Source organism: Monocercomonoides exilis, assembly GCF_001643675.1.
Source record: "Monocercomonoides exilis strain PA203 chromosome Unknown scaffold25-1336746, whole genome shotgun sequence".
NCBI lineage: Eukaryota > Preaxostyla > Oxymonadida > Polymastigidae > Monocercomonoides > Monocercomonoides exilis.
Genome location: NW_027150570.1, coordinates 973,993 through 998,814, shown reverse-complemented (window position 1 = coordinate 998,814; position 24,822 = coordinate 973,993). Strand labels below are relative to the sequence as shown.

Genomic DNA, 24,822 nt, shown 5'->3' with positions numbered 1-24,822 from the left:
GAGTTTCTGAATGTTGCTAAAAGTTATGGCTCACCTAGTCTATTTTTGTTCGTTTTTATTTGTTGCAAATTGAAGATAATTTTATTTCATCAATCATTTTAAATTACATTTCAAAAATTTTTGATCGCATGTATTTAAAACAAATCTTATTAATAAAATGGTTTTTTACAAATAAAAAAAAAAATTGTTAAAAAATAAATGCTATTTAAGAAAGTGATTCTTGAGAATTTTTTTTAAACCACAATAAATTTTATTCAAAAAAAGTTATTCCGAAAAGACAGAGTTTATTCCAATTAATTTTTTTTTCCAATAAAAATAATTTATTCCGAATTAACTTTGTTTATTTGAATAAGTTGTTTTTATTCGAATAAAACCTTTCTATTCTCATTGTATCTATTAAGCATAATCTGAAAGGGATCTTTTCAACCATAAATGTTGGATAGGAAATGGCACTATCGTTCAAATAAAAAAAAATTGAAAATAGAAAAAGAAATACAAAAATTGAAGATTAAAAAATATCGAAATTAATATTAAAGCAAAAGTATCAATAATAAATACGCATTTGGTTAAAGCGTAATAGATTCTGTTTGATTTAAGTCGAGTCCCTTAATCATCAATTCCACCAGTCTCAAAAAAATAAAAAAATAAAAAGTTAAAGTCGATTAAAAGCAACAAAATGAGCCTTTAGCAGATCGTCAAAAATGACTATAAAAGAAAACAGGTTAATCAACAAAAGTTTGCATAAATATGCAAACAGCGGTATAACTATGGGAAGTACAATCTCATTAGCGAAAAATCAAATAAAAAGAAAACTGAATAAAAAAGAAACAGGGACTCCAAATAAATAACAAAATAGTCCGGTTGGGCTATTCTGTTTAAGCTTCTGAAGCAGTTTCTCCTTGTTTTGATGCTTCAACAGTCTCCATTTCTTTATCCTTATCTGAGTTTCCCACTTTCTTTTTCTTCAAAACACGCATAACTATAATAATCACTACAACAATAATAACAACAGCTGCAACCAAGCCAATAACAAGTCCAATAATTCCTCCTGTTGACAGGGCTCCTTTTATCAAATTGTCAAAGTTCCCTTGAGAACGGCTGTATGTCCGCTTACTCCTGCTCGATGAAGTTGTTCCGACAAAATTATCTTTTGTAAATACTCCGTGGGTTTCGTTTTCAAAAACGAATATGTCGCTCACGCACATTTTCTTCGTAAACTCAATCCGATTTTCCTCGTCCACATCTTCAAATTCTTTTTTGACATATTCCATGTTTCTAATTGCCTTGTTTTCTCTAAACTTACAGTTTAGAATGTGAAAATCATTTGCTTTGTATACGTAATAAAAAGCCAATGCTCCTCCGCTAAATCCAGCCTCGCATTTTTGGAACAATGACTCCTTAATTGTCAATAAATCAGCACTTGAAAATAATATGGCACCCCCCAAATTCCATCCATTTCCGACCGTAGTTTTGCACTTCTTAATTGTCAGCCCTACCCACATTGCATCCGAAGTTGATGACACGTACATAAAACCTCCCGATCCTGAGACGCACTCCTCTCCAGTCAATTCAGATATATAACAACTACCACTGATATAAACAGCACCACCAGAACTGGATCCAAGTGAATCACTATCGCCTTCAATGCCTGTAGTTGAGCACTTAATGAACTTGCTTTTCTTCAAATTTAAACTAGAACCATACCCACTTGAACCATACCCACTAAAACACAGTGCACCACCACTAGACTCAGCTGAGCAGCTTTCAAAAGTGCAAGAATCAACCTTTGCATAGCCGCTTTGAACATATAGACCGCCTCCTGAACTTCCTTTGCATGAGGAAAATATGCAATTTATGAAAGTTACAGATATATATGATGAGCTATAACTTGCGTATTCCTTGCGAGAATCAAATTTTTCGTCTTCATACGTTTCATTTATTGGCGGTGTTGGCTGAGGGTAAGGAGGATAATCTCCAACCAACTGAAATTGCAAGTTGTGCTTGCACTGACAAAAGCTGCAATTGCTCGAAGCAAACACATGCACATTCATTCCTCCCATGACTCCCCCATAAAACACGTTCCAGCAATTGAAAAAGCTCGATCCACTCAAATGTGTCTCCAAGCACCCTGGCGCATGCGGAATTCCAACAAATCCCCTTTGCTTTGTAGCGTTGTTGAATGCGCAATCCACAACAGACATTCCCTTCCCTTGCACCGGAAGGAACGAACTTTCCCCCACACACATGAGATTATCGAACCTCGAATCCTTCAGGAGCAGTTCCTCCTGCCCATCTCTGTTCTCGCAGAAGCACGCAACAGAGCCATGCTGCTGTGCAACAATCTCAATGCCGTTTGCAACCAAAGACGACCCAGCAAGCAAAAATGGTGACTTTTCGGTGTTCGTCGCCTCAATCACGCAGTCCTGTAGGATCACTTCAGAGCCTGCCACAAACTCTCCGATTGAACCTTTTTGCACACCAATCAGCTTGGCGCGCACAACTCTCATCGACGAATTCACTGCCTTTGTCAAACAGCCAATTCCATTCTCTCTGTCTGAAGCCCAAAGCGTGGTCATGGCTGCAGGTCCTGCTTGCACTTCAACCGCATTCAGCCCCAATGCAAATACGAACGCAATACAAGGGATCATCATAAATACTGTTTAAAGCTGTTTTTTCAATAACTATTTTTGAAATATGGAAACGATCATACCACAAATAATCGCTTTTCTTCGATTCTTTTTTGACAAACTTTTTTTTCCTTTTGGAGGATGAATGAAATAGAGTTGAATCTGAGAAAATGATAATGTCTTTTAATATTAAATCATTATTGACCATTATTCAATTTACACACAAAATTTGATAATTAGAAAGTTAGATATGAAATTTTTAAATTGAATGAAATTCTCGAATACGAATAAGTCATGCTTATAAGGACTTAACTTTTTTCGTTGAAATGAGATCATGAGAAACAACATTTCTCTTTTCGAAATTTTTATTGATGAAATTTGTTCTTTTTCCACGAAAAAAAAAAGAAAATTAAATTTCGTTCGAGATAGAAATAAATATTGTTAGTGAAATTATCAAGTGTGCATTAAGAAATAGTTTTTCTTTTTTGTAATAGAGATGAAGAAGTTGATGAAAATGGTTTCAGAACTGTTTTTGTAACTTGAATTCCTTATAAATCTCACTCTCCGATATATTCAAATTTCACATAATCAAAACAAACAAACAGCCCACGAAATATTATAATCGATCCTTTCGCGTTGTCTTTCAATTCTGATTTTTTTTTTTTTTTGAAAAAATTGGTTCAAAAAGCAAAAACAACAGTAAAGCACATGAAGCGAAGCAATTTAATCAACGATACTTCGCTTCAAGCATTCTCTGTGTCAGACTGCTTGTGCTTGCAATCCCTCCTCTCGAAATTCTACCAGCAAGTGATTCATTGCTTTTGGTTCTTTTCGATCCATTCCATTTGCACTAGGTGAAAGAATAAGCCCCATTATCTCTCTGATTCTGTCTCCTCGGTTTCAGTGGATTCCCTTCACTTCCACAAATTGAAACATTCTGAGAGCGACATCATCTGACAAATAAGGTGTTCGAAGCAGCCAAGGAAGATGAGGAGCTGTTCAGTGAAGGGACAATGCCCCCATCATAAACATCCCACACTGATGAAAATGTGCACTCGCTCATCAGAAACACCCTTTGGCCCAACACTTCACCCAGTTGTCTTATTTTCTGTGGATTTGTGGAGATGTTGAAGAAGGTTAGTTTGAAAAGACATACAAAGACGACGAAATGAATGGGGCTGAAGACACACAAAAAGAAGAGAAATGAGTCTTGTTCACCAAAACATTTCCTCCTCCCTCTCTTTCTCCTGCACTTTCTTCTTCTCTTTTTTCTCCTTCTCTTCCTCCTCCTTCTCTTCCTCTTCCTTCTCTTTCTCTCCTCTTCATCCCCATGTCGCTATCTCCTCCAAACAGTCTTCCATTCATCTCTCCTTTTCTTTTCCATTCCTTCAATTTGATGTTTGCCATTGTCCCAATTCGCCTGCTTCTCTTTCCCATCTCCTTCTGTTGCTCATCAAAGGAATCTTGTTAAAAAATATATAAAAGATCTATTTATCTTCGAAACTTATTCCACCAATGACTCATTCGTGTTCTTTTCCACTAACCTTGCCAAATACTCTTCCGTTTCCAGCTTCTGATGCTATTTTGGATTCCATCATTGTTTTTGAAAGACACCCACAAAAACTCTGATGTCAGTTCTTGTGAAAAAAGAATAAATCAAAGAAAAATTAATTCTTATAAAAACACTAAAATTTGGCAAACCTTTATTGTTCTTAAATCTTGCCTCTTTTGTCAAATCATCTTCTCATTCATTACACCTCCTCATAACTTCTGTCATCCCCGACAAATACAAAGCAGCTGCAACCTCCATCCCCAAAGGTAATTCTTTTGATAATAATTCCAGAGCATCTCTTCATCTCCATCTGAACATTCTTCCAGATTTCTGATTTCTTTCCTCGAAATTCCCTTTTCTTTCTCTTTCTCTTTCTCCCTCTCCCTCTCCCTCTCCCTCTCCCTCTCCCTCTCTTTTTTTTTTCTTTTTTCATTTCTCTCCGCTAATCTTTTCATCCAACTCAGTCCAATTCATATCTTCGCTCCAGTTAATGTTTATTTGTTGTTTCTTCTGTTTCTGCTTCTTCCTTTTCTACAGTGACAATTCTCCCGTTCTTCATCTATCCGTCAAAAAATAGCAACTCCTAACTTTTTCACGCTTCTCCTCACAAAGAAGAAAAGAATGGAAGACTTTTTCATTTTGTCTGCTCAGAAATTGGAACAATTCCTTCCATTGTTGAAAGTCACACGCTGGATGGAGCTCAAAACATGTATGAAAAAAGAAGATGAAGACAAAGAAAAAAAGACAGACAGACTCATTGATTGATTGATTGATTGACAGATGGAAAACGAGGCAATGCAGAAGATAAAGAATACAATGCGGATTTCACGATCAGTTGAGTCAGGAAGCAAGTCGATTGAAGTTCCGCTGGTTGTTTTTTGTTGCTAAATGAGTCATCATTTCATTCATTGGTTTTCTATAGTCTTTGTTTCATTGATGCAAATGAAATATAATTTTTCATGATATTTGCTCTGAGAAAATCATCATTGTTCCGAGTCATTTCATTCGAAAATGGTTTCTTCATGGTTTGTTTCTCCTTTTCCTCTTCTTCTGCACTTCTCATCTGCAAATTTGTTTCAACATCGCTTTCTTCTTTTTTTCTTTTCGCTTAACCAAGCATCACACAAATTCCTTTGTTTTATTTCTTTCTTTTCTTTTCGTCATTTTTAAATCTTTCGTGTTCCTTTTCAACAAAACAGATTTCCATCTCTTCACAAAACAGTTTCCTTCAAAATTCTCGATGGAATCAATTCGCTTCATCTTCTTTTTTGATCAAATCATCTTTATGCCATTTCTTCCCATTTATTCTCTGGCACTCTTTGGCTTCATCAGATATTGAATCGATTGCAATGTGGATTTGGAACTTTTCCTGTTTTTTCAAATTCTATTCATTTGGAGTTGCACTTATTGTCTGTTAAAAACTGAAACATCCTCAAATGAAGATTCATTTGAACTTTCTGAGGAGTTGATTGTTGATTTTTCGATTTGCAATATGCCTTGCGAAAGAAGATCTTCATCCAATTCAACAAAATCTTCCATATAATGAATTGGTTTCAATAGTTATCGTGAGAATAATATCCAAGGATAAGACTTTTCCGTTATAACCACAACTTGTTCGCAATTTGTTCATTTTCCTAAAATCGCTCACTCTCTAGGTAAAATATCTCGTATGTCCATAAGCTTCAAAAAAAAAATTAATCAAATCAAATGTTCATGATTTTATTTTTAAACTTGTTTCTAAACATCTTGAAACGTTTTGTTATCAATAATTTTAAGCATTATTAACAAAAACTTTCTAAGAAGAAACTGGACCTTTAATTAATAATTGAAGAAGAAGATCAACGAACCATGTCCCATTATCTAAGTTAAAATTCCTGTTTGCGATCCTATCAATTCTTTTCAGCTACAAGCTTTCAATGTTCAAAATTTTGCTTGCTTTAACTTTGAACCTTATGGCCGAACCAGAGACAAAATGGTTTTCTGGGCGAGTGATTGATGAAATGGATGAAAACCAAGCTTATCAAATCTATGAGGGAGTTCGTCCATTTTCCCAAGTTACCTGTAAATACGTAGCCTCTTTGGAAACAGAAGGATGGGACAAACTCGAAATTTATATTAATCAAACTTCTTATGCGCAAAAAGTTATGAAAATGGCAGGGAAACTGGAAGGATATATTATGCAGTCCCGAATTGATGCTTATTATAATAATGTTATGGATTTTCTGAAGAAACAAAGTCCTGAGCAAAATATACCTGATGAAGTTTATGATTGGATTGCAGGAAATCTCAATTATATTAAGGATCTTATTCAAAACGAAGAATTGGCGAATGATCCTTATGTTCAGCATGTAGAAATGCTTTTCTGCCAATTCCTAGGCTTGCTTGATGGATGGAATTACAACAAGGATGATGAAGAATCACGAACACAATCAGATCTTTGGTTTCTTATGTGTACAGGTGATCTAATTGATGTTATACAAAAATATATCAAACATGAAGGAGAAACGCCCGATGAGAAAGCCGATCGAATTCTTCGACAAGGCCGTTGCTCCGCTTTAATTAAATTAACCGAAAAGCGTGATGAATTGTTTCTTGGACACAACACTTGGTATACTTATGGAGCACTTCTCCGAGTACGAAAAACATATCACTTTGTAACGCCGGATCAGAAATTGGTAAATGTTTCATTTTCGAGTTATCCTGGTGTTCTAGTTTCTATGGATGATTTTTATGTGACGAGTCAAGGCCTTGGCATAACTGAAACAACTATTTCTGCTGTTGATGATAAAGCTCTTGACGACATAACAGATCAAGGCTTACCATCGTGGATGAGGGTGATGATTGCAAACATAATGTCGACCAATGGAACGGATTGGATCAACACTGTTACAAAATATCCAACAGGAACATACAACGATCAGTATGCCATTGTAGACTACAACTTATTTGAACCAAATAAAGACAAATTACAACCGAAAACGGTCATGCTGGTTGAACTATATCCTTTGTCTTTTGAACAGATGGACATCACTGATATTGTAAATGAAAAAGGCTATTTCCCCATGTTTAATGTTCCATTTACAGACAAAGTCTTTGAGAAACTTGGATATAAAGAATTTGTAGAAAAAAACCCTGATGCATGGTTTTCGTTGGGGCACAATTGCAGCCGCTACAATGTGTTTGCAAAGATTCAAAACACAGTAACCGATGCTAAATCGATGGAGGAAGTGATGCGCTATAACAATTATCAAAATGATGAAGAATCAAAGCATCCGAAATTTGGAGCTGATCCCGCCGCTTCAATTGCATCTCGTTATGATCTGAGAGATGGTAAAAATTTGAAAAAAGAAGCAATGGGGGCACTTGATGCAAAGATAACAACTTCTGAGATGATAAAGGAACTGCAGTTTGTGAGTGTGGCTGGACCGACAAGGAGCCACGGACTGCCACCTCTTGACATTGAAGCTTTGGAGAAAGAAGTGCCATTTTTGCACGAAGGCGTTCCGACTTCCATGAACTGGGACTGGATTCACATGTCATTTCCAGCTAACAAAGAAGCACCCGGGAAAGAAAAAAAGAACTACACAGTTTTGATTGTTTGCGTTGTTTGCTCCGTGACATTCGTTGCTGCTGTTGTTGTTTCGGTCCTTGTGATATGCATGGTTATGCGCAGAAGAAGGAAGAATTATTCCTCTATCAATTAACCAGTGCTATATTTTGAACGCAATTCTCTGATTCAAAGAGAATGGAGGAAAAAAAGGAAGGAAGAGAAAGAAGATGCTCAACTAATCGAAGAATAGAAAGGGAACGTCGATTTCAATAAAGTTAGATTGAAAGATTTATTTCATTCAATGCATTCAAAGAGAGTTTTTCATGATTTTGTCTCCTAAAAGGCAAAAATTTAACAAGAAGAATGAACATTTTATAATCCAGTTGGCTCTCGGATTGCTTTTCTCAGCCAGCTTGTTTTATGCAATGCGACTTCTATGTTGTTTTTGCTTTGAAGGCGAAAGGTCTTATTTTTATTGTATCATGTGCGAAATTTTTATTTTCTATTTTTTAGATTGTTATTTTCTTATGTATTCTTTCAATTTCTATTTTTTTTTTTTTATTTTCACGTCACATAAATCATTTAACTCGTTTTATCTTTGATAAATCTTGATTGAATTGGTAGAAACATATATATATATATATTTTCTCATTTCCTAACTCTTCCAATTCTCTGTTTTTTTCTTATTATTTCTTTCTTTCTATTTTTTCGCTCGTTGATATAACCTGTTTCCTCATCATTTTTTCCCCCTTTCACTTTTTTGATAGAGAGCAAACTCTCTTTCTCTTGTCTTTTTGAGGTCATTACTTTGTTCATTTGCACGATGACTTCTTTTGTAATTTTTAATTAAAGAATCATTTTCAACACTCTCTGAGCTGAATGATTGTTTTATTGGCTTTTGTTTGTTCATGAGAGTTATGTATGAAGCTGCTTGCAGCATTTAAAAGAGGAAACAAAAACATATTTGAGAAAAAAAAAACTGCTTTATAAAAAAAATCACAATGATAAACTCCAATTTGAAATGGATGGATGCATCCAAAAAGATAATTGGATTTCATTAAACAGGCGCCCTCTTCACTCAATGCCTCACAAGTAACATTGCTCAATTCATCCACATGAGCAAGAAGAAATCAACAAAACATGTTTAAAAAATTATTACAGAGATTGTTACAATTGTCACAAAACTTAATAGCATTTTCACGTTGAAGAAATATTCAAATTAACCTCTTTACTACAACTCATTAGCTATTGAGTATTGAATTTAGCTATAAGGAACATTAATATCGTCTTTAGACTTCTTATACATTGATTTCTTCATTTGCTTCATCATCACAATTTTGCATGTGGCGCCTGTATCTCCTATTCCAACTCCAAACTGTATGCACTGTGGTATATTCGTAAAGAATGCTTTCTGCCTCTTGCCATCAACAAAGAAAATCAGTCTTCGAGTGCCTTTCTTCCCTTTCTTCATATCCACTTCCATTCCAATCTGCTGAGACTGAGACCAGCTAACGTTTCCTGGAGTTGTTGCGCCTCGCAAATATAAATATCCTGTTGAAAAATAAGAACAGGAGTCAGGATCGTATCCAAAGCATTCATCTTTGGCATTTGAGAGCATATGCAAAAAGGAAAACATATTTTTTATTTACGAACAAATGAGAAATAGAGCGAATGAAATATGCGAGAGCAAAAATATTAAGTTAAAAAAAAACGAGATATTTCGTTGCGATTAAGAAAAATTGCACAGAAAACGAAAAAATAAAAAAAAAAAAAAACAATAATTTCTAAATAGTCAGTCATCAAATTTTCTGAAGGTAAATCACACCAGTTGTTGCTAAAGGCCATGGAGACCTACAAATCCCAACGGTCGGAGTCCAGCCATCAGATACAACATTCTTCATTTCAAGCTCTATGTGCCAGATTCCTTTCTTTATGACTTTTTTTGTCAGTACCATGCATCCAAGTGTATCTGGCCATGTTGCAACAGTTTTGTTAACAGTCGCATAAGAATAGCATGGTGGGGCCCAAACAGTTTCTACTTCTAAATAATAATAGCAATAAACAGATTCCAAAAACAAAAAACAAAAACAAAAATAATTAATTTAAAAAAATGTGTTTTTTAAAAAATCTCATTCAGTTGCACACTTCCTCGAAGTTTCTTTTTCTTTGCTTTCTTAACTGACTCCGATGAACTAGAAGAAGATTCGCTTTCATCTTCTGAATCTGATTTTCCTTCAGAACTTGATTTACTATCAGAAGAGTCATCAGAATCGGATGATTCATCATTTGAAGAAGACTCGGAATCAGTGTCTGTTGAATCATCGCTGGAAGTTTCTGTGTCAGAATTCGTTTCCGTTTTCTTTTCCTTTGATTTTTCCTTTGATTCTTTTTTATGAAACTTTTCATCCTTTTCATAAATGTCTTTTCGAACGGATTTCAATTCAATTTCTTTGTTGTGTACATCTTTTGGACAAACTTTTTGCTTCAAACAATCAGGTAGTGGTACTATCGATTTTTTCGGCTGAGTGGCTGATGTTTAACAAGTAAAAAAAAACAAATATTCAGAAACATTTTCACCAATCAAAAAGAAAAAAGACAGACTTCCACGCTTAATCATTGATTCAATAGCCTGATGTGCTTCTATTTTACTAATCTCCAAACGTTCTGATAAAATTTTTTCGAAATCTTCTATTTCACTTTTTTTGTGAATAAAAGTTAAAATGATTGCAGATCGACGAAGAATGCAAATCATATGTTTTTGAAGCATTGTCGACTCTGGAGGTTTTTCAATTCCTAATCCATGCAATATCTGCAATGGAGTCAATTTATCTGATGACATTCACCTCTGAAAAAGCAATAAACAAAATTAAAATATATGTTACATATCGATCGATTTGTGTCATTTTTGTGATCATCGTTCAATTCGTTCTTTGTATAATCAGGATCAAAATATATTATGCACAACTTTGCATATAAAAGATTTTATAAATATGTTTGAAATAAATAAAAATGATTTTTTTATCTTTAACATTTTTCCATTAAACTGTTATTGTTTTAAAAACAAGGAAAAAAAGGAAAAAGAAAATTATAAAGAGAAATTTTATTTGTGGAAGATCGTCATGTCAAAAAAAATGCTTTTTGTTATGATTATTGTTTTTATGAAAATTAAAAAAAATAAAAAATAAAAAATAAAAAAACGTGCGATTGAATGAATTCATATGATTTTCAGAAAAAAACAAATTGAAATTCATTTCAGACGAATTATTCATTTATGAAACATTTCATTAGTCATATCAAACAAATCTTGGAAAAGATTTATTTTCTGCAACATTTACACCAAAAATAATTCAAAGTCGGAAAACTTTCATTCAAAGTCGAAAATGATTCAACCAAAATCTAAATTTTAACTAAAATATAAACGTTTCAAAGGGAAAATTCAATTGAAAAAAAATATAGTTCTTTTGGTTTTGTGAATATTTTTGTTTGAAATCAACAAAATTTGCAGAAAACTGCAATGCATTCACTACCAATAATAAACACAAAAATTAATTCGTAACAAAACTTCAAGCATTTGTTTCTTTCAATAAGAAATGAGTTGTTTGTGATGAAAAAAACATTAAATTTGAGAGTCAATAATGTAATCTTCATTCCACATAAAATAGGAAAAAAAATAAAAATTTTCTATAGAAAATTTTTTGTGAAGAAGAGTGCTTTTAATTGAAATGAAATAAAATTATGTCCGAATTTATCTCATAATTTAAAATTTGTGATTGGTCAAAAGAAAGCAAAAAAAATAATCGTTAATATGATGAAAAATCATTATAATTACAAATATCATTGATATTTCAGCAAAAAAATGTCTTTTTGACTTTTATTGATTTTTGTCAATTTTTTGAAAATTTGAAAAATTTCGAACTTTCGACTTTGACTGAAAGTTTTTCGACTTTGAATAATTTTTGGTGTATAAGTTGAGATAAGAAAATGAATTGTGGATGAAAACACCGAAAATAGTTTGTCAACAAAAGTGAATGCATGAGCAAAACGATTGATTTTGGTCTTTTGAGTTGTTGGAGGAAATTTGAAAATTTTGATTGTTCGAATAATTTTTGGTAAATTTGTGATTGAGGAAGAATTTGAAAGAAATAAAAATATGAGGAATTATTTGTTACAAAAAAAATGAGAAATAGAGAAAAGCCTGATAAAAATGGAATGATTAAAAAATGTTCATTCTTTTGGGGAACTGGTTTTCTTTTTCTTTCTTTTCTTTACTTTTCTATCTTTTTTCATGTTCCTCAGAAATTGAAAGTCAAAATGCAAAACTGATGAAATGTTAAAAATACTACTCATTATGTAATTCGAATAAGAGAACAGAAAAGACTCTTTCCCTCTTTTTCAAAAGAAGAGGAAAAAGGAAGAAATCAAAATTGAAACTCCTTCTTAATTGGAATGCATAGGCTTTGTTCAATAAAATGGATCATTTGAAGCTGATTGGATTTTCAATGATCACAAACACGTTTCACTGATTCAATCAAATTAAAAAAATAATTGGTAAATAGATTACGAAGAATAGAAAATAACGTTAAAATACAGAATGAATTCTTCAACAACAATAAGTTCAAAGATTTCAAAGATGAATTAATTCCACTGAAAGCAATTTTGATAATTATTTTTCCATTAGCACAAAGCGATCATCATTCCTCAGCTGTTTGAAAAAAGCAGTGAAACGGAGAAGACATGAATTGACAATTTCGTTGCATACACCAAAAATTATTCAAAATCGAAAATATTTAATTCAACATCGAAAATTCTATATCAACAAAAAATTTGAAAATAATTTCTAAATTCAAACTCATGTCTGTTTCTTTTCTTTCAGTTATTGATCTGAGAAATTTGTCAATTTCAATTTGAAAATTATTTTTTGATGTTTTTTTGCGTTTGATTGTGTGAAAATGTGTAAATAGGATAAAACTGAATTATTATTAAACTCTTCACATGTGTTCAGGAGATAATAAGGAATAAAAGAAATAAATAAAAGAGATAGGATAGTTCATGATCTTGTTTTGTGCACAAAAAGGCAGAAATTTATCTCATTTTTTTGAAACGAAATGTTTTCGATTTCATCAGTTGCATTGATGCTGAAAAAATAAAATATTTTCAATCTTCAAAATGAGAAAATGTTCAATGGATATCAGTCTTTATAATAGAAAACAGTCGTTTAAAACGAAAGATAAACATTACCAATAAATAAACATTTGTTATGATTTGCATTTGTATCAAATTTTTTCCCTTTGTTTTGACTTGAATTGAAATTTCGAACAAATTATCTTCTTTTTCGATGTTAAATTAAACATTTTCGATTTTGAATTAAAGTTTTTCGATCTTGAATAATTTTTGGTGTAAGAGATTCAATCAGTACATATTGAAGCAGATAAGAAGTTTGGATTATTCTCCAGATAGAATGAAAGTTTTTTTACATGTCAGCGAAATATTTATTGATTTTTATTTCATTTATTATCATTTCATTTAACTTTATCATTTTTATTCTTTGATATTTAAAAAATTTTTGAGGTTTTCCGACAATAATACAAATCATAAAAAATTCATTAATGAATTGTTCAGCCGATTTATTTAAGCTGCTTGATGAATATGCATAAGCAATCTATTTGGGGTTTTCATAATTGCATTTATCAATTTTTTGCAAGGTTTGTGAACTTGTTTTGATTGAACGATATGTTCATTATTGAGATGGTTAAACAAATTATCATTTTTTTAACTTTTGGGCTTTCCCTTTTTTTGTTTTCCATTGACTATTTTCAAATGATTCTATATGGAGTTTTTTTGTTATTTCTCTCTGCAATATCCGAATTTATGTCAGAAGGAAACAATTTTGATTTTTATTCAGATGAGAAGATTTTCCATCATTCGTCAAACAAAATCCTTTCTTTTGATGTTTTGCAGAGACGCATAGATAATATGAATTTTTCTCCTCAAAAGCATTCATTTTCCATTTTTCTTAATTACGAGATGAAAAATGAATTTTTTACGAAGATTCAATCTGAAATTAACACTTGTAATACTTCAATTTGCATTCGACAACTTGTTCTTCAGCAGAAAGAGGGCAGCTATTTGATTTCTTTAAAGTCCAACTCTTCGCTTCAAATATGTTCATGCTTGCTGAAGTTTACAGGAAACGAAAAGGATGGTTTGTTTTGGTGGGAATGCGGTTCGATTTCGTTTTGGAATATTTCGCTTCACTTTTCAAAGAATGTGAAGACAATGACAAGCCTTGTTAAAGGTCCATCCAAAAGCATAGACCGGATTGATGAAGTTGATGCAGAAGTTCACAATTCAGAATTCTCATCTTTTGTTCAAGGACCAACACCATTTGTTCAACTGTTACCCTTGTCTTCCGTCACAATCAGCGAATGCTCCTTTTTAAATGTTTCTCAGAAAAAAGTCAATGTGAAATCTTGCCCATCTTTTTCTTATTTGAATCCAGATAAGAGTTGTGAATTGGATTCTGTGAATTGTATTTCTGTTCAGAATCCATATTTGGGGTGTATTGTTGACGGAGCCACAAGTGCATTTATCTGTTGCAATTCGTCATTTTTGAGCTGTGAGGCAGTTACAACAAGAACTGAATTCAGTACAGGATCAAAGAAATTCACTGACACAACTTTTTCGTTTCAAAGCGCAGAAATACTGAACGGGGGAGCAATTTATCTAACTGGAGATGCATCCCTCGCGACTGAAAGGTGTTTATTTGAAAATTGTTCTCTTTCACACTCTGATTCCAGAGCAGCTGCAATCAGAAATGAAGGATCTGGAAAGTGGACATGCATGAGCTGCGTTTTTCGAAAATGTTCCGTTAAATATGCATCTGGTGCATTTGACATAAGAGGCGTTGGACCGCTAGAACTATCTTTTTGTAATTTTTCACAGTGTTCTTCAGAAGATTGTGTAGGAGCTGTTGAAATTTACAAGCAATCATCATGCGTTCTCAAAGAGTGCAATTTCTTTTTAAACAAAGTTTTGAAAAGATTTGCTGGTGCAATAAATTGTCTAACAATGGAGCATGATTTTTCAATAGCATCGTGTGTGTTTCATTCAAACAGAGCAGAAACGTATGGAGGAGCAATTAAGTTTGACCATAGTCAAGTTTTTAATATTATTGCAACATTAACTGATTGCATTTTTGTGAATAACACAGCTGGTGACGGAAATGACATTCAAGCAGATATTAGTTGGAAAGGGAAATTGAATTTGGTGACTACAAATGTCCTTTCAATAAGTGCTCAACCAAGAACTAAATTCGCCTGGGCATCTGCCGAAGAGACCTTGCATTATGTTATTGATCCACCAAACAATAACAATAAGATTATAATTGCAGCAAATGGTTACGATTGGGATAATTGTGGGCGAAGTGACTTTGACGAATTCAATTGTCTGACAATGAAAAAAGGAACAGAAAGAGCCAAATTAGAATCGATGAGTTTTGAGATAAAAGAAGGATTATTTCCTTCAGGCCAAATTGATATTGGATCTTCAAATGTTATTGGAAGCGGATCTGGAACATCGATGACAAGCATAAAGTCAGAGATGAAAAGTGGAGAAGAAGCACTTTTCAGAATAAGTTCTGGAAGACTTCAAGCATCGGAAATGAAGTTTATTCACGATGGTTCGAATGAATGCTGCAGAAGTTCATCATTGTTTCTGATGAGCGAAAGTTCTGGGATTCTTGTTCTTTCTTCTTGCCAAATAACTTGCGAAACTTCATCTGCAGAACAGTTCTTTTCAAAGCCTTTTATAAGTTCAGAGAAAGGCAAAGTGACTCTTGACTTGTGCCATATTGAGGGCTGTCAGTCTTTGAATGCATTCATCACAAAGCAATGTGGAAATCTTGTTGTGAATGATACGTGCATCTCAACAATGACTCGGCAGTCCGGGAATGGGGGTGCTATGGAAGTGATATTGGTGGATGACATAGAATTTATCGTAAAAAACGTGTCTTTAAAGCAATGCAAGGTGAGAACAACAAATGAAAATGGTGGGGGAATATATTTGGTTCTGTGTAAAAATTCGACAAGTAATTTTCAATTGGATTCAGTGAATGTGTCAGGGAATGATGCAAAATGGGGAAAAGATATGTTTATTCAATGTGTTGACTTGAATGGATCAGTGACAACAAGTCGGATTGTGAATATTAAAAACGACGATGGAGACAAATTGGATTTCTTTGGGATTGACAGCACAGTGTTTCTAGATGCTCCAGTGAATCTGTCCTATTTTTTCTTGCGAAGGCAATCATTAGAAATCGAAATAAGTCAGTCTGGAAAGGATTATTCGGGGTGTGGAGATGATGCATTTCCCTGCAATTCGTTCTGGAGAGGATACAAAAACTTGGCAATTGATTCCACAAACGAAAAAAAGGAATTGAGGATTGATGGATCGACTATCGTCCAAGACCAGTTTATTTTGTCTTGTTTGATGATACGCTCGAAACAGGACGAAGAAACAGCGAAATTGGAATTTCAGTCCATTGTGGAGACAGGAAGTTCAGATGTGATGCTGTTGAATGAGAATAATTTGGAGTTTAACAGAATCTGCTTCAACATTCCTTCAATTTTTTCTGTCTCAATATCTTCTCTAATTTCTTCCGCAGACAAGGAAAACTCGAACCTTGTTTTGAAGAACTGCTCATTTGAAAACAATACTAAGGATGATATCACATTTTCTCTTCTTCTTGTTCTTGGAGGTTCACTTAAAGTTGAGAAATGCACAGTGTCTCAAATGGCTTTTGGTTCAAGTCCTGCGATAATATCTGATAAAGCACTTGCTGATCTCGGAATGTTTTCTTTTTCTTCGGTGAAACTCACAAGTTGCACATTAATCTCAATTGTTTCTGAAGGAACAAACAACAATCATGCAAGTGAAAATGAGGAAGCTCAATCACTGACATTGAGTTCCTGTTCCTTTGAAGGGATAACCTCTTCCAGTTCAAATATGGCTTGTATTCTATCATCTACAATCGATACTCCAGTTTTAATCAATCAGTGCTCATTTATGACTATTTCATCAAAAGATAGCAATGATGGAGGAGCTGTGGGAATATCCATTCAAGAGAAAGGTGCACTCACAGAAAACAAAACAGAAACAAGCAGATGCGAATGTGAAAGTGATGCATCGGGAAGAGGTGGGTTCCTTTTTCTGAACTGTGTGGACAATGCGAATATGATAAAATTTGAGGATTTGCATTTTATCAACAACATGGCAGCGATTGGCAAAGACATGTTCATTGTTTGCAGCGATCTCACAGATTTAGTCAATTCAACTTCATTCAGCTTTGCCATGGATATTGAACATTCCGAACGAATGAATTCACTGATGGGTTTTGATAGGACTCATTTTTCCAATACTGAAGATCTTTTTATTTTCGTCACTGGATATTTCAATGAAACAATTCACGTTGATGGGGAAAGAGGAATTAATAGCATCGCCTGTGGAAAGCCAAACTTTCCTTGTAGTTCGTTGAACTTTGGATTGAACAGAACACAGGGTGAGGGATCAAAAAATATTCTCATATCAGGGGGAAGCTCACTTCTTGAAGAAGTGTCGATGGACAATGTCACTGTTAAATCAGAGCAGGAAAACTCATCATCAAGAGTGGTTGTGAATGAGACATTGGCTAATTCTGTTGGAGTTGCAATATATGCAAGCCTTGTATCATTTTCATCAATCAACTTTTCATTGCCGCCAATTTTCACCAATTTGCAGAAAGCTCTTATGGAAACAATGGACAGTGAATCATGCTTGAGCATTTCTGAATGTTCATTCAATCTCCAAAGCGAGGAACTATTGTCTTTCATTCTTTTGTCAGTCAAAAATGGAGATTTAAATCTTTATTCATGCTCATTTGAAAATCTTCAAATATCAAAGCCTTTTATTGAATTTCATCAGTCTTCGGATTCAGCTGGTGGGACATTGACCATTGAACATTGTTTATTTGGTAGTGTAACTCAAAGCGTCAATAGCGCCTGTATTTTGATAACAACAATGGTCAATGATGCAAATACTATGCTATCAAATTCATCATTAATTGTGTGCGCAGCTGATACTAGTGATTACGGAGGAGCGTTGCATGTGAAGATGGAGGAGGGAGGAAGATTTGAGATAAACGATACAAAGATTTCTTCTTGCTCTGCCATTGCAGGAAAAGGAGGTGGAGTGTTTTTGAATTGCCTTTCGAAGGAAAACAAGATGATTTCATTCCATTTCAAAAACATAACGTTATCAAATAACAAGGCGTTGATGGGAAGAGACGTGTTTGTGAAGTGCTTTTCGATTTCCAAACAAATCAGCGAAGAACAATTTGATTTAGACTTTCGTGAGCCACCGTATGACAGGTTTAATGCGATCTGGGGTGTGGATGAAACACTTCCAATTGAAGATGTGGATCTCATTCCTCTTATTGTTGTGTACCGCAGCGAGCTGATTTTTGTGTGTGGAGTGAATGATGAGGGGAATGATGTGAAGCCATGTGGGAACTCAACAACACCATGCAAATCCTTGAGTTATGGATTGACTCATATTGTGTCTTCAATATACAGTCAGCTTCTGATAGACAGAGAATGTGACATATTACAAACTTGCACTGCAAACAGTGTGACAATAAAGAGTCTGAATCCTTCAACGCATGCTGTTGTGCATCTGAGAACGGAGATTTCAGAATCACAAAGATCAGTGTGTATTTTGGAAAGTGTTGGGACTGTGAAATTTGAATATGTTTCATTTTTATTTCAATATGGATTTGTCGCAACGTGCAAAAGCATATTCATCCAAATGAATGGATCATTGGTTGTTGTATCCTGTTTATTCTCTAGTGCTGATCAGAGAATTTGCATCAATCAATCGTTGTTCACAATTGCATCAGGATCATTTGATATGAGCAGAACAAGTGTGAAACACATGATCACTTCAAGGCCGTTGTTTGAGCCGAGGAGTTCTTGTATTGCTCAGCTGCAATCCGTTGGGTTTGACGAATTGACATTAGGAAGCTCACTGATCGATGCTTGTGAAGGCTCAAATCTCATCATTAAAGAAATAAACACTTCAGATATCACTGTTAAAAACAGTTCTCTAATTTCAATAAAAGAGCAAAGCATTTCGAAAATGAACGAGGAGAATCTTGAAAGTTCTATTATGATAATTCACTCGAATGTCTCTGGGATCAAACGAATGACATCAGGTGCATGCTTGCTGTCATCATCTTCTCCCATTCCAACTCTCTGTCGAATCTCAAACTGCTCATTTGCTAATCAGACATCATCTTCCACAAATACACAGATTATTGATATGTCCAATAATGTTTCCATCGAATCGTCGTTTTTTGAAGGATATCAAAATGATGCAAATATTTCCAATAATCCAGCCTTTGAAGATGCATGCCATTGGAATGGATCGTTGATTTATCTTTTCAACAGCACTAGCCATTTGAAGGACACAATTATCACAAACTGTGCAGAAGGGGGTATAACAATTGATCGTGGGAATGTTGACATCACCATGGGGATGTTTGTGAACAACACGCCTTCCCTTCCGCAATATCCATCAGCTCGAAGAAATGTTGTCTGCACAAGCTCTGCTGTGGTGGATGTGGTGAGTCTGAAGGGAGGCGACGGGTGGAAAGACAATTCATCGCTGTGGATTCTGAATGAGGGGTGCACTCTGAAGGGTTTGGCCTCAGATCGGCCATCTGCTTTGTTTGTCCCTGAGCTGCGAGAGGTGCAGATGGAAGTGAAAGGCACGCAGGCCGAGCTCAGGTTTGTGGGTGAGCTCCTGCTCCCCTGCAACCTCTCCTGCCAGCTGGTGCGCTCACTCCGCTCTGAGCAGCACATTGAGAGGCATGAGTTTGGGGATGATGGGTTTGTGGATGAGCACGAGGCATGGTGTGCCATTTTATCCTCAGAGATTGAGCCCGAAGCAGAAGCAGAAGAAGAATCAGAAGAGGTGAGTGTATGTCTTCTGTTTGGGAATGCCGATTCTCCCTCATCAACCCAGTCATTCATTCTGAAGAATAGAAGTGAGCCGGAACAAAAAGGAGATGAAAGGATCGTTGAAGGCGGAAATGAGAAGAAGTTGTGGTGGATTCTGGTTGTAATTGTTATGGCAATTGTTCTTTTTGTTGTTTTGATGATTGCTGTGATTTCTACTGTTCGTTGGAGAAAAGTGAAGAATGAAGCTGAAGATCTGAGAGAGATTGTGAATGATAATATCAGAAAAGATCCGAAGGCATTTGAGATGGTGACGATGGAAATGTCACCTGAGGAGCAGTGGAGGAGAGCTGAGAGAGATGCAGAGAAGAAGAACGAAGAGGGGATCAAGAAGAGGGTGTATGAGAAAAGCTTGGGACATTCTGAGTCATCAGAGCATCTTCTGTCTGAGAGTGGATCAACTGAATACATTCTGGGAAGAGACTCGGACAAGATTCCTGAATGGGCATTGGAGAAGGATGAAGAAGAAGAGACAAGAAAGAGATCTCCTTCTCCATCCATTTCATCCACTTCAACAACAGACTCAGATTCAACATTTGTTCGAGGGGAGGATCTGTGTCCAACCACCTCGTCCATGTCGAATCTGGTGGATGCAATGGCCTGCTCTTCTCCTCATGAGAAGCTGATTGTGGATTTGAGGGATTCATTGTTCATGCTGTTGCATGGAAGAAATGAGAAGAAGGAGATGGCAATTGGGAGCCTTCAACAAAGAGAGCAAACAGCTGCCCAGATCCTGTTTTGGGTGGCGAATGGGGCACTTCACTCGTTTGAAGAAATGGAAAATCCTCTTCAATCTCTTTCCAATCTCAGCCCTCACATTGTGCTGTTTTCCGAACACATGGTCATCTGCATCGTGATGCACTCTGACTTATTGTCTGATGATGATTCAGATTCTTCATCCGTTTCTTCATCAACAGTTGTGACTTCTGCCAGTGATGATAATGAAAGTGACTCTCTGCCTTCATCAGCGTTTGAGGATGAGGATGACTTCAGGAAAGAGTGCTTGAGATGGAAGGCGCCTGAGCTGCTGATCAACAAGAAGATGGGAGCGACAAAGGAGTCAGTTTCATTCTCAATTGGGATGATGCTGTGGGAGTGCCTGACGCTGCAGATCCCGTTTGGGGAGTATGAGGCAGAGGTGGCCGGACAGAAGATTGCGAACGGAGAGCGGCCAGCACTCGAGGCAGTGCAGTGCTCCTCCTTCTTTGTTCTGGTGAAGAGCTGTGTGTCCCAGTCGCCTGGTGCACGCCCCTCCCTTGTCCAGCTCAAAAGAGAGTTCATCGGGCGCTTCCCGCCTGGCGCAGCTGTCCTCACCCTCACAGACGCAGCCGACCTCGAAGACTCGACCGGCGGGCACAGGCAAGGCACAACATCCTTGGCCTTCTCAGCCAGCAGCACTGCCAACGAAGCCCAGCCAACGGTCAACACCAAAAACTGAGAATGAAAAAGAAATGAGAAAAAAGAATGTGTATTTGAAAGAAGAGTAATGCTATTGCGCTGGTGATCATCGCCAGTGATGTTTGTTTTGTGTTTGTTTTTTCCCCCTAAAGTTTGCTTATTTGTTTGCACAACACACATATTTTACTCTTCTTGGCCTCATTTTCGCAGAACAGGCGATTCTCAACGACAGAGTCGCACTGCCATGTGCTTCTGCATTCTTGCTCAGACTTGTGACAACCAAGGGCTTTCACTGAAACCCTCCAGCAACCAATTATCGATTGTCTGAGCCAGGCCTTGCCAATTCGCATAACATCACCCTCGTCCTTCTTGGACAAAGAATGGCACGAAAGCCAAACACAAATGGGTATTCAATGTGCATGAGGTTGGAGGCATCGACAATTACATTTTTGTATATTAGCTTTAATGATTAATTTGTTATATTTTGTTCGGTTTCTGCTTATTTTGCTCTTCATTATTTATCTGTGCTTATTCAGCTTTTCTTCTTCGTTTTTGGATGGAGCAATTTTTTACAAATTTCAGCCATTCATTCACACATTCTGTTAATTTGATCTTCATTTTTGATAATTGAAATATGTATTTCCTCTTTCCTCTTTTATTGTTATAATTACTGTTGTTTTTATAGTTTTCGTTTTCCTAATTTCTACGGAAATTGCGTTATAATCACAACATAAATACAGTAATGATATCGTCATATTAATGCGCAGTTGCATATAATTGGGCAAGATTGCACTTATGCGGACAATAATATTTGTAAATTTTTTCTAAAAAAAAATGCTGGAGTTATCGAATCTGCATCCTTCTCATCCTTTTCCTATGCCCTTCCCAATTGCGCTATTTCTGCACCCTAAAGGGTCCTGTTTTCATTTATTCTTTTATTGATATCCCTAACACTAAAAAATTGGTTTAATAAAAAACTCATTTATCTCATCGAAACCCTAAAAAGAAGATTCGTGACACAACCCTACAACCTAAAACAGCTTTATAAAGGAGATTTATGTGATAACCCTTACCCTAAAACAACCTCAAATGTTGAAAACAGAATTTTTTAAAATTCTGTAAAATTTGTTAGGGTGTTGTGAACAAAATAGTCCGTATTTGTTCAGTCTTTTTGAAAATTGATGTTTACAATTGAAAAACATCCACTGAAGAAAATAACATGATTTGTGTTATTTTGTTTAAGTCTCTTCTTTAAAAAGAAAGATGGAATATCATTTATTGAAAAAAGATGTTCCTCAAATCTTTCATTTCAAATATAATTAATTAATAATATATATCATAGCTTTTATTCAGAAAATGAGGCTTTTTTGCATAATTATTCATGTCTCTTTCCTTATTTCAGGTAAATGTTTTGTTGTTTTTGTGCGAAATATAATAATTGAATGAAATACACAATCAGAAGCAATATTCAAAGTTTTTTTAAAACATTTTGAAGTTTTTCTGAAATCATTGTGGTATTTGAACTTTTATCTAATATGGGTATCTGTTGTTTTTTGAAAAAAAATGGCAACAACAGCCGATTATCAGGAATATGCTGAAAAACACGAAATTTTTCCATTAATGACAAACCTTCTAAGTGATATAGCTGTTGATAAGCCAGATGATCCAATTTCTTGGCTGATAAATGCATTAAAGAAAGATAGTTTGATATTTATATTTATTGTTTCTTTAATTTTTTTCTTTTAAAAAGTTCGAAGAATAATTATAACTGGAGCTCCTGCTTCTGGAAAAGGTACGCAATGCGAAAAAATAGTTGAAAAATATGGAGTGGTTCATTTAAGTACTGGAGACTTGCTTAGAGCTGCTGTTAAAGCAAGAACTCCTCTTGGGATGCAAGCAAACGAATACATGACAACAGGGAGATTGGGTTTGAATCGCTCTTTTTGAATGCATGCCCTTATTTTTTTCAAAAATTATGATTATCACAAGTTCCTGATGAATTGGTAATTGATCTTGTCAAAGAGAAATTAAAATCCGAAGAATGCAAAGAAAGGGGATGGTTATTAGACGGGTTTCCTAGAACAAAGAATCAAGCGCTTGCAATGCAAGTTGCTGGAATTTTACCAACTCATGTTATTCTTCTCGATGTTCCTGATGAGGTTTTAATGGACAGAGCACTTGGAAGAAGACTTGATCCAGCATGTGATATTTTATTTAGAATTTATATATTAATATATAATATTACATCTTCTGATTTGTTTTATTCGAACTTTTTTTTCTAATTTGAATTCATTTTTAATTAGCAAACTGGAAAGATATATCACATAACAACAAATCCACCTCCAGATGATATTAAGGATAGGGTCATTCAAAGAGATGACGATAAAGAGGAAAAAGTACGTACGAGACTTGTTCAATATCACACAAATTTACAACCTCTCTGTGATGCATACAAAGACCTGCTCGTTAGAGTGAAAGGAGATCAGCATCCTAACAAGGTATTTGAAGAGGTTGATCGCTGCCTTTCCACGCGCACAACGCCAGCTTCGCTTGCTCAGACCCCTCACAGAGTCACAAGAGTTGTTCTAATTGGAGGTGCTAATAGTGGCAAGGCAACGCTTGCAGCACGATTATCAAGGAAACTCAAAAGCATTGTTGTGTCAGTCGAAGGCATAGTGAGAAAGAAGAAAGTGGAAAGCGGAGAAATTCCGTCTGTGATCAGCGGAGAAGAACCAACAAAGATTGAATATCCTCCGCTTCCAGAACTGATTGAGCTCATCAGAGAAAGATTAGTGTGTCCTGACTGCATCCAAAATGGATACATTCTTTTGGGCTTTCCACCACTTGAAGCATGCTCTGCTTCTTCTTCTTCTTCTTCTTCTGCATCTTCCAGCAACACAACCACATCGACTATTTCTCAGCTGATAGCTTCTCTCCAGAACAATGCACAGACCCGCCCCTCTCACACGCTCTTCCTGAAAGTCGACCCAGAAGAGCTCGTCAGCCGCCAGACCCAGCGCTTTTACCACAAAGACACAAAAAGGAAGTACAGGCGGAACGAAAGAGGCGAAATGAAGGTTGTTGACGAACTGGAGAACTTCATTCAGGAAGACGAGCAGAAGAAAGTGGATCCTCGCACCCTTTCAAAGGATTCCTTTGTTCAGGGAAAAGAAGACTCAGATGTAGATGCTGTGTCCAATAAAGTTCGCTCTTCACTCGAACAAATCGAATTGATTAGAACAATTTACGACTCTACATTTGCGGAATCTGGAGGATGTATGCTTGACCTTTTTTTTTTTCAAATTTTTATGTATTTTTTTTTATATTTTTTTGATTGTTAAATAATAATATTTCTAGCTCCTATTATTGAAGTTGATGGATTTGGAACCATTCAAAATGTTTACGAACGAGCCCTCACGATCTTATCGCAACCACGAGTAAAAGCGAGCTTTGTTACAGTAAACCCAATGTCTTAAATTTTATAAGAAATTTTATTGTTGTAATTTTTGTAATCTTTCTCTTCTTTGGTCTGTTTTGAACATTAACTATTTTATAATAATAATTGGAATACAAAAGATTTTTATATAAGTTTAAAACTAAAAATTATTGATGGGAATATGGGTTAATGTTTTATAGATTATTGCA

At 35.3% G+C, this 24,822-nt stretch overlaps 6 protein-coding genes across 6 annotated transcripts; 3 read left to right on the top strand and 3 right to left on the bottom strand.

Moving 5' to 3' along the window:
• Positions 1 to 875: 875 nt before the first annotated feature.
• Positions 876 to 2,651, bottom strand: MONOS_8263 (uncharacterized protein; the record flags this gene model as incomplete). Its single annotated transcript, XM_067878658.1, has 1 exon — positions 876 to 2,651. The coding sequence occupies one exon, from the start codon at positions 2,649 to 2,651 to the stop codon at positions 876 to 878; it is 1,776 nt and encodes a 591-aa protein (XP_067726684.1).
• A 1,113-nt stretch (positions 2,652 to 3,764) lies between these two features.
• Positions 3,765 to 4,064, bottom strand: MONOS_8262 (uncharacterized protein; the record flags this gene model as incomplete). The annotated part of the gene is made up of 1 exon (XM_067878657.1): positions 3,765 to 4,064. One exon carries the CDS (start codon positions 4,062 to 4,064, stop codon positions 3,765 to 3,767), a length of 300 nt encoding a protein of 99 aa, XP_067726683.1.
• Positions 4,065 to 6,038: 1,974 nt separating this feature from the next.
• Positions 6,039 to 8,707, top strand: MONOS_8261 (putative phospholipase B-like protein). Its single transcript, XM_067878656.1, has one exon. The coding sequence runs from the start codon at positions 6,096 to 6,098 to the stop codon at positions 7,881 to 7,883; it is 1,788 nt and encodes a 595-aa protein (XP_067726682.1). The 5' UTR covers positions 6,039 to 6,095; the 3' UTR covers positions 7,884 to 8,707.
• Positions 8,606 to 10,608, bottom strand: MONOS_8260 (uncharacterized protein). Its single transcript, XM_067878655.1, has 4 exons — positions 10,331 to 10,608; positions 9,875 to 10,258; positions 9,555 to 9,770; positions 8,606 to 9,328 (listed from the first exon to the last, which is right to left on the bottom strand). Exons 1-4 carry the CDS (start codon positions 10,566 to 10,568, stop codon positions 8,991 to 8,993), a joined length of 1,176 nt encoding a protein of 391 aa, XP_067726681.1. The 5' UTR covers positions 10,569 to 10,608; the 3' UTR covers positions 8,606 to 8,990.
• A 4,247-nt stretch (positions 10,609 to 14,855) lies between these two features.
• MONOS_8259 (uncharacterized protein) lies at positions 14,856 to 21,797 on the top strand (the record flags this gene model as incomplete). The annotated part of the gene is made up of 2 exons (XM_067878653.1): positions 14,856 to 14,871; positions 14,940 to 21,797. The coding sequence occupies 2 exons, from the start codon at positions 14,856 to 14,858 to the stop codon at positions 21,215 to 21,217; spliced, it is 6,294 nt and encodes a 2,097-aa protein (XP_067726680.1). The 3' UTR covers positions 21,218 to 21,797.
• Positions 21,798 to 22,712: 915 nt separating this feature from the next.
• MONOS_8258 (Nucleoside-triphosphate--adenylate kinase) lies at positions 22,713 to 24,803 on the top strand. Its single transcript, XM_067878652.1, has 5 exons — positions 22,713 to 22,879; positions 22,928 to 23,104; positions 23,167 to 23,375; positions 23,481 to 24,453; positions 24,535 to 24,803. Exons 1-5 carry the CDS (start codon positions 22,741 to 22,743, stop codon positions 24,651 to 24,653), a joined length of 1,617 nt encoding a protein of 538 aa, XP_067726679.1. The 5' UTR covers positions 22,713 to 22,740; the 3' UTR covers positions 24,654 to 24,803.
• Positions 24,804 to 24,822: the final 19 nt, after the last annotated feature.

Bases quoted from the DNA above. Each gene is read 5' to 3' on its own strand.
- MONOS_8261 (XM_067878656.1), top strand. From the start codon at position 6,096: ATGTTCAAAATTTTGCTTGCTTTAACTTTGAACCTTATGGCCGAACCA.
- MONOS_8260 (XM_067878655.1), bottom strand. From the start codon at position 10,568: ATGTCATCAGATAAATTGACTCCATTGCAGATATTGCATGGATTAGGA. The intron at 9,771-9,874 runs GTGTGCAACTGA...ATTATTATTTAG, and splicing joins GAAAAAGAAACTTCGAGGAA to AAGTAGAAACTGTTTGGGCC. The intron at 9,329-9,554 runs GTGTGATTTACC...CAAATGCCAAAG, and splicing joins ATGGCCTTTAGCAACAACTG to ATGAATGCTTTGGATACGAT.
- MONOS_8258 (XM_067878652.1), top strand. From the start codon at position 22,741: ATGGCAACAACAGCCGATTATCAGGAATATGCTGAAAAACACGAAATT. The intron at 22,880-22,927 runs GTTTGATATTTA...TCTTTTAAAAAG, and splicing joins AAATGCATTAAAGAAAGATA to TTCGAAGAATAATTATAACT. The intron at 23,376-23,480 runs GCATGTGATATT...ATTTTTAATTAG, and splicing joins TTGGAAGAAGACTTGATCCA to CAAACTGGAAAGATATATCA.